The sequence below is a fragment of the Nansenia antarctica genome (assembly GCF_963989245.1).
Source record: "Nansenia antarctica genome assembly, chromosome: 3".
NCBI lineage: Eukaryota > Metazoa > Chordata > Actinopteri > Argentiniformes > Microstomatidae > Nansenia > Nansenia antarctica.
Window position 1 is genome coordinate 29,971,188 of NC_137688.1, and position 10,743 is coordinate 29,981,930.

At 51.2% G+C, this 10,743-nt stretch overlaps 1 protein-coding gene across 1 annotated transcript in view; it reads left to right on the forward strand.

Moving 5' to 3' along the window:
• slit3 (slit homolog 3) overlaps positions 1-10,743 on the forward strand; it is a gene marked incomplete at its 5' end in the record, with an annotated part of 178,396 nt that overhangs the window by 162,668 nt on the left and 4,985 nt on the right. The window contains 2 exon segments of the mRNA XM_080526674.1: positions 968-1,208; positions 2,928-3,058. Coding sequence (XP_080382800.1) covers positions 968-1,208; positions 2,928-3,058 — 372 coding nt within the window.

A 10,743-nucleotide genomic window follows, 5' to 3' on the forward strand; every position in this document is an offset into this window, starting at 1 on the left:
AAAGTCTCACGCACACAAACACACACATACATTAAGTCTCACGCACACACACAAACACACAAACACACACACATACATTAAGTCTCACGCACACACACACACATACACAGACAGACAGCCAGACTGAGAGGAGATACAGATGGTACTTTATTATACGCCACTTGGCTGTCTGGTCTGAGGCCTCTCTCTGCTCGGCTGTGCTCCTGGCTGGGCTGGTCTGGGCTGTGTCCTGGCTGGTCTGGGCTGTGTCCTGGCTGGTCTGGGCTGTGTCCTGGCTGGTCTGGGCTGTGTCCTGGCTGGTCTGGGCTGTGTCCTGGCTGGTCTGGGCTGTGTACTGGCTGGTCTGGGCTGTGTCCTGGCTGGTCTGGGCTGTGTCCTGGCTGGTCTGGGCTGTGTCCTGGCTGGTCTGGGCTGTGTCCTGGCTGGTCTGGGCTGTGTACTGGCTGGTCTGGGCTGTGTCCTGGCTGGTCTGGGCTGTGTCCTGGCTGGTCTGGGCGGTGCGGCATGGCAGATGAAGCTCCATGTAATTACAGCTCTCTGAGTGTGGGAGCGTGTGTACGTGGGTGGGGAGAGACTCATGAGGCGTCGCTGCCAACAAACAGCAGGATCACACCAAACAACAAGGCCGAGCTGATGACTCTGTCTGGAGCTTGTTGTTGGGACTTGTTTGTTGTTGTTTGTTTGTTTGTTTGTTGTTGTTTGTTTGTTGTTGTTGTTGTTGTTGTTGCGTCAGTTCGAGGCTGTTGTGCGTGTCGTCATGGTCCTTGTGTCTTTGGAGTGTGTGTTTTATGGCAAAGCGGTGGGGTGTGGTAGCTTCATTGAGAAGACACTGGGATGGAATTGTGTTTTGTTATATCAAGGCACTCTCCTGCCTCCACGAGAATAATAAGAATAATATCTAAACGCTCATATTTGAAACGTGAGCGTACAGGGCATCACGTAACACACTCACTCTCCTCCTTTCCAGCGGCCTCTTCTGCGAGAACCCGCCCCCTATGATCCTGCTGCAGACCAGCCCGTGTGACCAGTCCGAGTGCCAGAACGGTGCTCAGTGTCTGGTGGTGGAGGGCGAGCCTGTGTGCCGCTGTCTGCCCGGCTTCTTCGGCAACAAGTGTCACAAGATGGTGACGGTCCATCTGCTGGGCAAGGAGGCCTACGTAGAGCTGCCCAGCGCCAAGCTGCGGCCCTCCGCCCACATCTCCCTGCAGGTAGGACCCTTCACACCGCCAGCCCACATGCATGTCACACGTATGTGCTGTACATCCATCTAGTGGTATTTTTTTTAGATATAATATTTGTATTTTCCATAACCCCCCAAAAATGCCCTTGTTTAAGAAAAAAAAGGCGTTGGCGGTGATAAGAGTCGAATTGAGAGAGTCTTTCCTCCACACGTCTTCGAAATGAATCATGAATCAAGACACTCACCAAAGTGTTGCTCAACAGCCCCATCCACACAGCACTTAGAGCATATAATGTTGCCCCCTTGGGAAGGTTAGGAGGGAGTGCTATGAAAAACGATCCCCCTTCCTCTCTCTCTCTCTCTCTCTTGGTCTCCCCGCCATCTACAAGCGTGGCGTCTGAGCCCACACAGGGGCACGGTCAGTGACGGTCGCCGATGGTGACATTATTAGAATGTCACCTTTTGTTCGCTAGCGTGAATAATGTGTCCGCAGAGGATATCTATTATGGTAATAGAGCTGCCGATGTTAGCCGTGCTGGGTATCAGTGTAATCAACCAGAGTGATTCACGGTGAAGGTTGCCTCTCCAAACTACAAATGAGCCAATGTGCTCATCGGCGAGGGGTCGAGGTGGATGTAATGTTAATTAAAAAGGGAGAGGTAAAAATAGCTTGTTCTTAATCTCTGTGCGAAAAGGTGATGTAACATGACTTTGAGTCTGGGACGCGAGGGCGCAGGAGTTAGAAGTAGCTGGGCGAGAGGAGAAGGTTCTAGGTTGAAACGTCTTTTGTGGTTTTGGACACAGAAGTCGACCTCCGTCATCTATACTGTAAACGCCAGTGTGCAACATGGAAAGCATTACACTATTTCAGATACCTAAAAAAGGAGAATAGTGGTTTCAAATCAAAGACACATCCAGTTGCTTGTCCAAGTGCCGACCAAGCAAAGAAAAACATATCCAATAGCGACTGTTTCCATTTGGAGAGTTGCTACACAGTTGTTGTGTATAACTAGGTACTGTACAGAATAGTTCCCCTCTCTTTTCTGAAAGCAGTCCTAATTGATATCCAACACCTGCTTTTCCAGCGTGTGGGCAGACTCGGGCCAAGCCGCTCCCAGGGTTCTGGCTGGCGTCCCTTAGAGCCAAGCTAGTGAAACCTCCACACTCCCTAAAAAGGACCTCCACACTCCGTAAATCGATGCTCTCTCTCTCTCTCTCTCTCTCTCTCTCTCTCTCTCTCTCATTCTCTCTCTCTCTCACTCTCTCTCTCTCTCTCATTCTCTCTCTCTCACTCTCTCTCTCTCTCTTCTCTCTCTCTCTCTTTCTCTCTCTCTCTCTGTCTCTCGCTTTGCTCTTAAATGGAGAGTGCAGTAGTGTCTCCTCCAGCAGCATGTCCTGTTTGATTCAGCCCTGAACGGCAGAGTGTTAAGTGCTCAGTCCTCCGGCCCTTTTTCCACCTGGGCGGTCAGCACAACCAGGTGGCGTGTGTCATGTTCCATGTGTGGGAAGAGACTGTGTTTGTCCTCGTTTGTGTCTGCTCATAGCAGACTTACTGACTCCCTCTCTCTCTCTCTCTCTCTCTCTCTCTCTCTCTCTCTCTCTCTCTCTCTCTCTCTCTCTCTCTCTCTCTCTCTCTTTCTCTTTCTCTGTCTCTGTCTTCCTCTCTCTCTCTCTCTCTCTCACACACAATCTCTCTGTCTCTCCCTCCCTCCTCCTTCCCTCCATCTCTCTCTCCCTCCCTCTACAGGTGGCTTCAGATAAGGACAACGGTATTCTGCTCTACAAGGAGGACCATGATCCTTTAGCTCTGGAGCTGTACCAGGGCCACATACGTCTCATCTACGACATCGCTAACTACCCCCCAACTACTGTCTACAGGTTAGGATACACACACCCATACATACACACACCCATACATACGCACACCCATACATACACACACCCATACATACACACACCCATACATACACACACCCATACATACACACACCCATACATACACACACATTCAGAGACGTGTCTTTTCTTTCTTTCTTTTTTTGACATTTTTGACATTTAGCAGAGAAGCTTTTATCCAAACTGACTGACTGTACATTTGTCTAAAGAACTTGAATCATCTATACATCAGTCATCATAACAACACATCTATGCTGGGACCAGGTGCCATTGGCGGTCCCAATGCTTGAAGAAGGAAGGATGTCCACACACACACACACACACACACACACATGCTTGCACACATACACATGCACAGGCATGCACACACACACACACACACACACACACACACACACACACACAGTAAATATCCCAAACTATTTTCTCTCTCTCCACTAACAGACTTTGTGAACATTTTCCAAACGCCTTACCTCTGCAACACACGTCTACTGCCTCTCAATGTTAAACCTTGCACAAAAGCCCCCATTCATCACAACTCAGGGCCAAAGATCCTTATAAGCCGTCTAGGCACTGACCAGCTTAACGTATGATCCGTCTAAGGCCGTGGCATATCATAAAACCTGCCCTAGCTTAACATCAGTGGAGGCTGGTGGAGGTAGAAACACACCAGTTTCAAACCATTCCTCAGGCAATGCCATGCATTTACAATGAGCCCGTCCTCCGATTTCTACCTCCACCAGCCTCCCCTGCCTGTTTGTCTTTCCCTCCGGTGGGAGAGCCCCCATGGTTGTAACCTAAACACTGCCTACCTACGCTCAGCTGAGCTCTCTCTCTCGGGGTGGGCCTCCCCAGACGGACCGCCGAGGGAGGGCTTTGTTGAGTCTGTCCCTGCTGGTCCCTGTCTCCGCTAGCCCTGGTGGGCTAGCTTAGGTTAGAGAAGGGGAGTTCGGGCCCTTTACTGTGGTCTCATAGCCCTGAGCAAGCTAGACACACACACACACACACACACATAAACTCTCTCTCTCTCTCACACACACACACACAGACACACAAACACACATACACACACATACACTTTCTCTCTCTCTCTCTCTCTCTCTCTCTCTCTCTCTCTCTCACACACACACACATGCACACAGATAACCACCAACACACACACGCTGAGCTGACCCCACCGCCTCTGTCTGTGCCAGATTTGTTGCTATTGATCCGAGGGGTGTCTGGCTGCTGCTCTGTGCAGAGGGGACTCTGTGCTGCCGACCCCAGGCGGGGGGGGATCGATCGACCCATCAAGGAGCTGCCTAGTAGAAAAATAACAGCTTCTCCCCAAGATGTGCTTGTTCACTCTGAGATCAGCTTCATCAGCCACTGGGTTGCAAGGCTACCTGTTTTTTTGGTGAGGGATGGGGAACGGACAGACAGACAGACGGATGGACGGAGGGGGGATGGAGTTATTCAGTTATTCATGCTCTTACCTTGTTTCTAGAAGGTATCGCATCACCGATAATACTCTGTTAAGGGGTTGAATAGTTTAAATGAAGACATGCTCAAGGAAGTCTCAGTGCTTCAGCGTGGCATTCTCTCTCTTTCTTTAACTCTCTCTCTCTGTCTCTGTCTCTGTCTCTGTCTCTCTCTCTCTCTCTCTCTCTCTCTGTCTCTCTCTCTGTCTCTGTTTCTGTCTCTGTCTCTGTCTCTGTCTCTCTCTCTCTGTCTCTCTCTCTGTCTCTGTCTCTGTCTCTCTCTCTCTCTCTGTCTCTGTCTCTGTCTATGTCTCTCTCTCTGTCTCTGTCTCTCTCTGTCTCTGTCTCTGTCTCTGTCTCTCTCTCTCTCTCTGTCACTCTCTCTCTCTCTCTCTGTCTCTCTCTCTCTCTCTCTCTCTCACTCGTTCTGGTCCCTGTTCTCCACAGGAGAGGTAGCACTGTGTGGGTTTTGCACAGCTTGAGCCTCATTGTCTTGGGGAAGCAGAAGGAGGGATGGGAGGGATGGGGTGAGCCAGAAGAGAGGAGAGGGGATGGGAAAACAGCCCTCAGAGTAAAGGAGAGGAATTACCTCGGCCTGTTGCTATTAGCTTGACCTGGCCCATGACAGCGCCAGGCACAGCCCGGTGGAATGGGTAGTGGTAGCATAATGGAACCAGAGTAGGCCTCAGTCAGAGCCAGGGGCTCAATTTTACATGGGTCCCCGCCCAATACGCAATGTATCTGGGTATACTGTCAGGGGAAGTTCCCTTAGATGAAGTTGAGCTGCTGTGTGAAAGGTGAAGGTGGAGGTTGACCTTCACTGGGCCGGTGCATTCCTGACCCCCCTCCCCACCTCCCCTTCCCCACTCCCTCTCCCTGCTTGAGCGGCTCACAACGGGGAGCGCAACTTCAAATGGTGGGTGGGTCGTAAGGACGCGGCGGGAGGGGTCGGGGGGCAGGAGGAAGAGGATGTTTCCTCTCCTGCGACTCTTCTGGATGCCTGCAGGCTCCCCCCTGTCCTGTGGCGTCACAGCACACACTGTGGGGGGGGGGGGTCAGACCGACCGATATCCAGTTACACACACACACACAAACATCTGGAGCAGGAGGAGACAGGAGAGAGACAGCTCCAATGGAGAGGTGGAGGAAAGGTAATCACATGATCACATGGGGATGAAGGGAATGTGGGAGGGTGGAGGAGAAAAACAGGAAAGCAAGGGAGAGTGGGCTGAGCTCAGAGGAAAGGGACAGATCAGACTTAAGTCTGTGTGAAGTGAAGGTGGGGCGGGTGGAGTCATGACCTGCATCACATGATTGCATGATTGGTGAGGGAGAGAGAGAGAGGGAGGGATGAGAGGTAGAGGCAACAGGGGACAGGCCCTTTGGCCATCAGAGAGGTCTCATTAACATGAGATGAAGGCTGTGTCCATACTCCGTGTTAATGTCCTGGCCTTTACTAAATGCCACACTAATCCCTCTATTAGTTTTAGGGACCACGTGTGCAGTTATTCGGGAACGAGGGATGATGGAGTCAAGAAAGAGGGGAGGAAGGGGCGGGGGGGGGGGGGGTTGCATGTTAGCATCACAAGAAATTAAAGGAGATTACATTATTATTATTATTATTATTATTATTATTACATTATAATCCCAAAATGGCAAACTCCTAGCTAAACCTTCAAGAGAATACCTTCAAGTATTTTCCCCATTTACCTTTACCTTCCATCCTCTCCTCTCTCTCTCTGCTCCACTCAGCGTCTGTAGAGGATGTCTTTGTGACTGGAGTGCCACACTAGAACAGAATGGAGTGTCTGTTATCAGGGTCAGAGTCATAGAGGGACAAACACAGGCAGTATAGGAACACATTGGCATAGCTGGGTAGCTGGCATAGGGCACAGAGAGGTCCCTGGCTCTCTGAAACGCTACATGCTTGTAGACTTGAGCTCAGAGCAGCTGAGAGGAAATGGAGAAAAACTGGCCTTTCTGATGACCTTAACCTCTATCACTCTCTCCTTTCCAACTACGCCTCCTCGGCATCAGCTGCTAAAGCATCCTACTATCATTCCAAAATACATTCTTCTGCCTCTAATCCTAGAAAACTGTTCTCCACTTTCTCTTCACTCCTTAATCCACCTCCTCCCCCTCCTCCTTCCTCCCTGTCCGCCGATGACTTTGTCACCTACTTTGAAAAAAAGGTGGACGACATCAGCAGCACCTTTTCCCCCCCACCTCTCCCTCCTCCTACTAACGATGCTAACACCCCTTCCAAACTCTCTCCTCGACACTCGGTCTCTGGCTTGTCATCTTTTTCCCCCCTCTCCCCCGATGAGATTCTCACACTTATCACATCAAAACGGGCAACCACATGCCCTCTTGATCCCATCCCCTCCCCTCTTCTCCAATCCATTTCCACCGACATCCTTCCTTACCTTACCACCCTAATCAACTCCTCCCTATCCACAGGATCTGTCCCAGCGGCCTTCAAAATAGCCAGAGTCAAGCCCCTCCTCAAGAAACCTACCCTTGACCCTTCATCTGTCCACAATTACAGACCTGTATCCCTTCTCTCCTTCCCTTCCAAAACCCTTGAACGCGCGGCATCTAAACAACTGACTATCTCCGGAAGATGGAACACTTAGACCCCCACCAATCCGGCTTCAAGGCTGGGCACTCCACTGAGACTGCGCTCCTTGCTGTCACAGAAGCCCTCCACTCTGCCCAAGCTTCCTCCCTCTCCTCTGTTCTCATTCTCCTTGTCCTGTCTGCTGCCTTCGACACAGTCAATCACCAGATCCTTCTCTCCATCCTCTCAGAACTGGGCATCTCTGGCACCGCACACTCCTGGTTTTCTTCCTACCTGGCGGGCCGCTCCTACCAGGTGACCTGGAGAGAATCGCTGTCTTCTCCACGAACCCTCTCCACTGGGATACCCCAGGGTTCTGTCCTAGGGCCCATACTTTTCTCTCTCTACACCAAGTCTCTTGGCTCGGTAATCTCTTCACACGGGCTCTCCTACCACAGCTACGCAGACGACACTCAACTCTTCCTGTCCTTCCCCCCGTCTGATGTACACGTGGCAACCCGTATCTCTGCATGTCTCGCTGACATTTCAACTTGGATGGCTGACCACCATCTCAAGCTCAATCTTAACAAGACCGAGCTCCTCTTCATCCCCCGGGAAAGCCTGCCCTCTCCAAGACTTCTCTATCACAGTGGAGAACTCTACTCTAACCCCCTCCCTGACAGCCAAGAATCTTGGAGTGATCCTGGATAACCGACTATCCTGTGCGGAGAACATTGCAGCAACGGCTCGCTCCTGCAGATTCTTCCTCTACAACATCAGAAGGATACGACCATTCCTTACCAGAGAGGCAGCGCAACTCTTGACCCAGGCACTGGTCATCTCCCGCCTGGATTACTGCAACGTACTCCTGGCTGGTCTCCCCGCCTACGCCATTAGACCTCTGCAGCTCATCCAGAACGCTGCTGCACGTCTGGTATTCAACCTCCCCAAATACTCTCATGTCACCCCTCTCCTTCGCACCCTGCACTGGCTCCCGGTAGCAGCTCGCATCCGATTCAAGACCCTGGTGCTTGCATATCAGGCAGCTAAAGGGACAGCCCCTGCCTACCTGAAGGAAATGGTAACCCCCCAAACTCCAGCCCGCTCACTCCGCTCCTCCACCTCGGCTGGCCGACTGGCCCCACCACCTCTGCACAGCAGTCGTGCTGCCCGATCACGTCTCTTCACAACTCTGGCTCCCCGCTGGTGGAATGAGCTCCCCATGGCTGTCAGAACGGCAGAGTCACTACCCATCTTCCGTCGTAGACTGAAGACCCACCTCTTCAGGTTACACCTTAACTGCTCCTCCTGAGACATCTTCTGCCCCTCAGCTCTACGTCTCCTAAAGACGTCCGCTTTCCCCTCTACTGTGTCCCTAAGAACTTCTATCGCCCCCTTTGTACTGCTTCTCTGTTCCTCCAGTATTAATAAAAAAAAAAAAAAATTTTTAGAAGAAGGTGGTAGAAGAAGGTTTCTCCTTCTATCAATTGCCCCGGGCCTGAGCTAGATTACTCTTCCTGCCACGAATGGTGGACTGATGATTCACGAGAGATTATGGGTTGCTACAGCAAGACACGCGCACACACACACATACACACGCGCACACACACACACACACACACACACACACACACACACAAACAAGCGACTCACTGGACAACGCAGTATAACTCAAGACAGTGTTGTGATGTTGTGTGTCTCGGCTGCTGCAGCAACATCCCCCAAGAGGTCAGGACAGAGGAATGGAGTGTGTGATGTGAGTGTGTGTGTGTGTGTGTGTGTGTGTGTGTGTGTGTGTGTGACATCTGGATGGATAGATCCACCAGGCCAGCCACCAGCACCATAAAGGAGACCATGTTTAGCTCTGTCGTCTCGGCCAAGCACGAGCCTGCTCCTTTCAAGGGCATAGCTGACAACACAGGGCTTCTTCCCCACCTCCAGCAGTTGGAGATGGTTTAGCTCCACGGACTCCTGTCACTAAGAGGAACCAGGCACCAGACACGGCACCGTGTCCCCCATTCCTGAGAGCCGTACACTAAACAAGCTTGTAGCTCACCAGGACTCTTCTAAAGGAAACCTAATTGAGGTCGCAGCTACAATCTGGAACTTTGTTAGCTGCCTGTCTGCGTAACATCAATTGAAACCATGTCTGGTTTTAAGAGTTACATTGTAAGCAAATGATAGTGCTGGGTAATTTAATTTGGGAACGTAAATAGGTCTACCGGGTAGCTGATCCAGAAATCTTTCCTCGAGATAAAGGCACCGGTAATTGTTTCTAAGTTGCGTGTATGTGTTGTTTATAATGCGGTTTCTTCGGTTGGAGGAAAGTAAAGAATTTGATTCTGGAGCTTGACAGGAAATTGACTTCCCGCGACGTGAAGTGGGACACGAGGCTCGCTGAAATCTGTGACGGCTCTCTGTTTGTTTTTATTGAATTCCATAATGGGGCCGCTTTAAAAGCTAATACTCAGGCCCGGGGCATACATCAAAGGCTGCAGTCCCCCCTCCTCCAAAACATATCATTGCCTCTGGAAAACTTCAGCTTGTCAAAACACAGACAAAGCCCCAATATTGGCAAAAGCTGTGAGGACCTGAACTCTGCTGTGAATGTGCCGCACACCTCTGTGGCCCTGGACTCTGCTGCCCCTCTGTGGTCGTCTGGTGTCATAGCAGCTCCAAGCTCCTCTGCATATCGTGTCACTTCACATCTCTTCTCCAGAGAGTATTTGTGTTGCATGTTAGCACCTTGTGGTGAGGGTTTGTCATTCCAAAGAGATACACGCACAATTAAACCTACAGACAATTTTCTGTAGAAGCTATGCCTTCCCACCCCCTGCCCCCCCATCCTACCCCCCAAACCCTCTTCTCACCCCAAACTCCCCCCTTTCGGCGAGGATGTGGGCTTTCAGAGTGCCGCTAATGAAAGACGGCTGTCACAAACCAGAGACAGTGGAAGGGGGGGGGTGGGGAGTGTGTGTGTGTGTGTGTGTGTGTGTGTGGGGGTGGGAGGGGTTCGGTCTTGCAGGCAGACTGTTCGTTGTTGGTTGCGAAAAAAGGTCTGCTTTCAGACGGGGAATTGAGTTACGGGCCCATAATGAACCACACATGAGTCTGGCGGTCGGGTCTAAGTTGTACCAAGACCTCTCTCCAACCCTGGGTCACTGCTGTGGGCCCCTGCTGGGCTACGTTAGGTTGAGGTGGCGTGTCCTCCTCACCTGTTGTGTTGTTGATACGCTCGTGACACCACGACCACCACACCACTGTTCCAACATGTGTCAGTCGTGATCATGGCAACAAGGATTCTAACTTGATCCACTGTTGTTTTCTGGCTGGCATGATGGCCTGTGTTGGAGGTTAAGCAGTCAGGCCCCTGTCACTGCGCCACCTGTGGGCCATAAGGTAGTAGTGCGTGTTCTGTCTCTGGTATGGCCCGCCTCCATAACTCACACTACATTGCTCTTGGCTGTTCATGTAATTACGCTGTGATTGGACTGCTCTAGCAGCTGTCAGTCAAACATCTTATAACCAGCCAATAGGGGAGCCATGGAAGAGAGGAGGAGCCTTGATGTTATGCTGTTTTTGGAAGAAGACCACAACCCAACAGCGGCTACAGTGGGTTCTCTCTGTTTTTGCTGTTTTTAGTT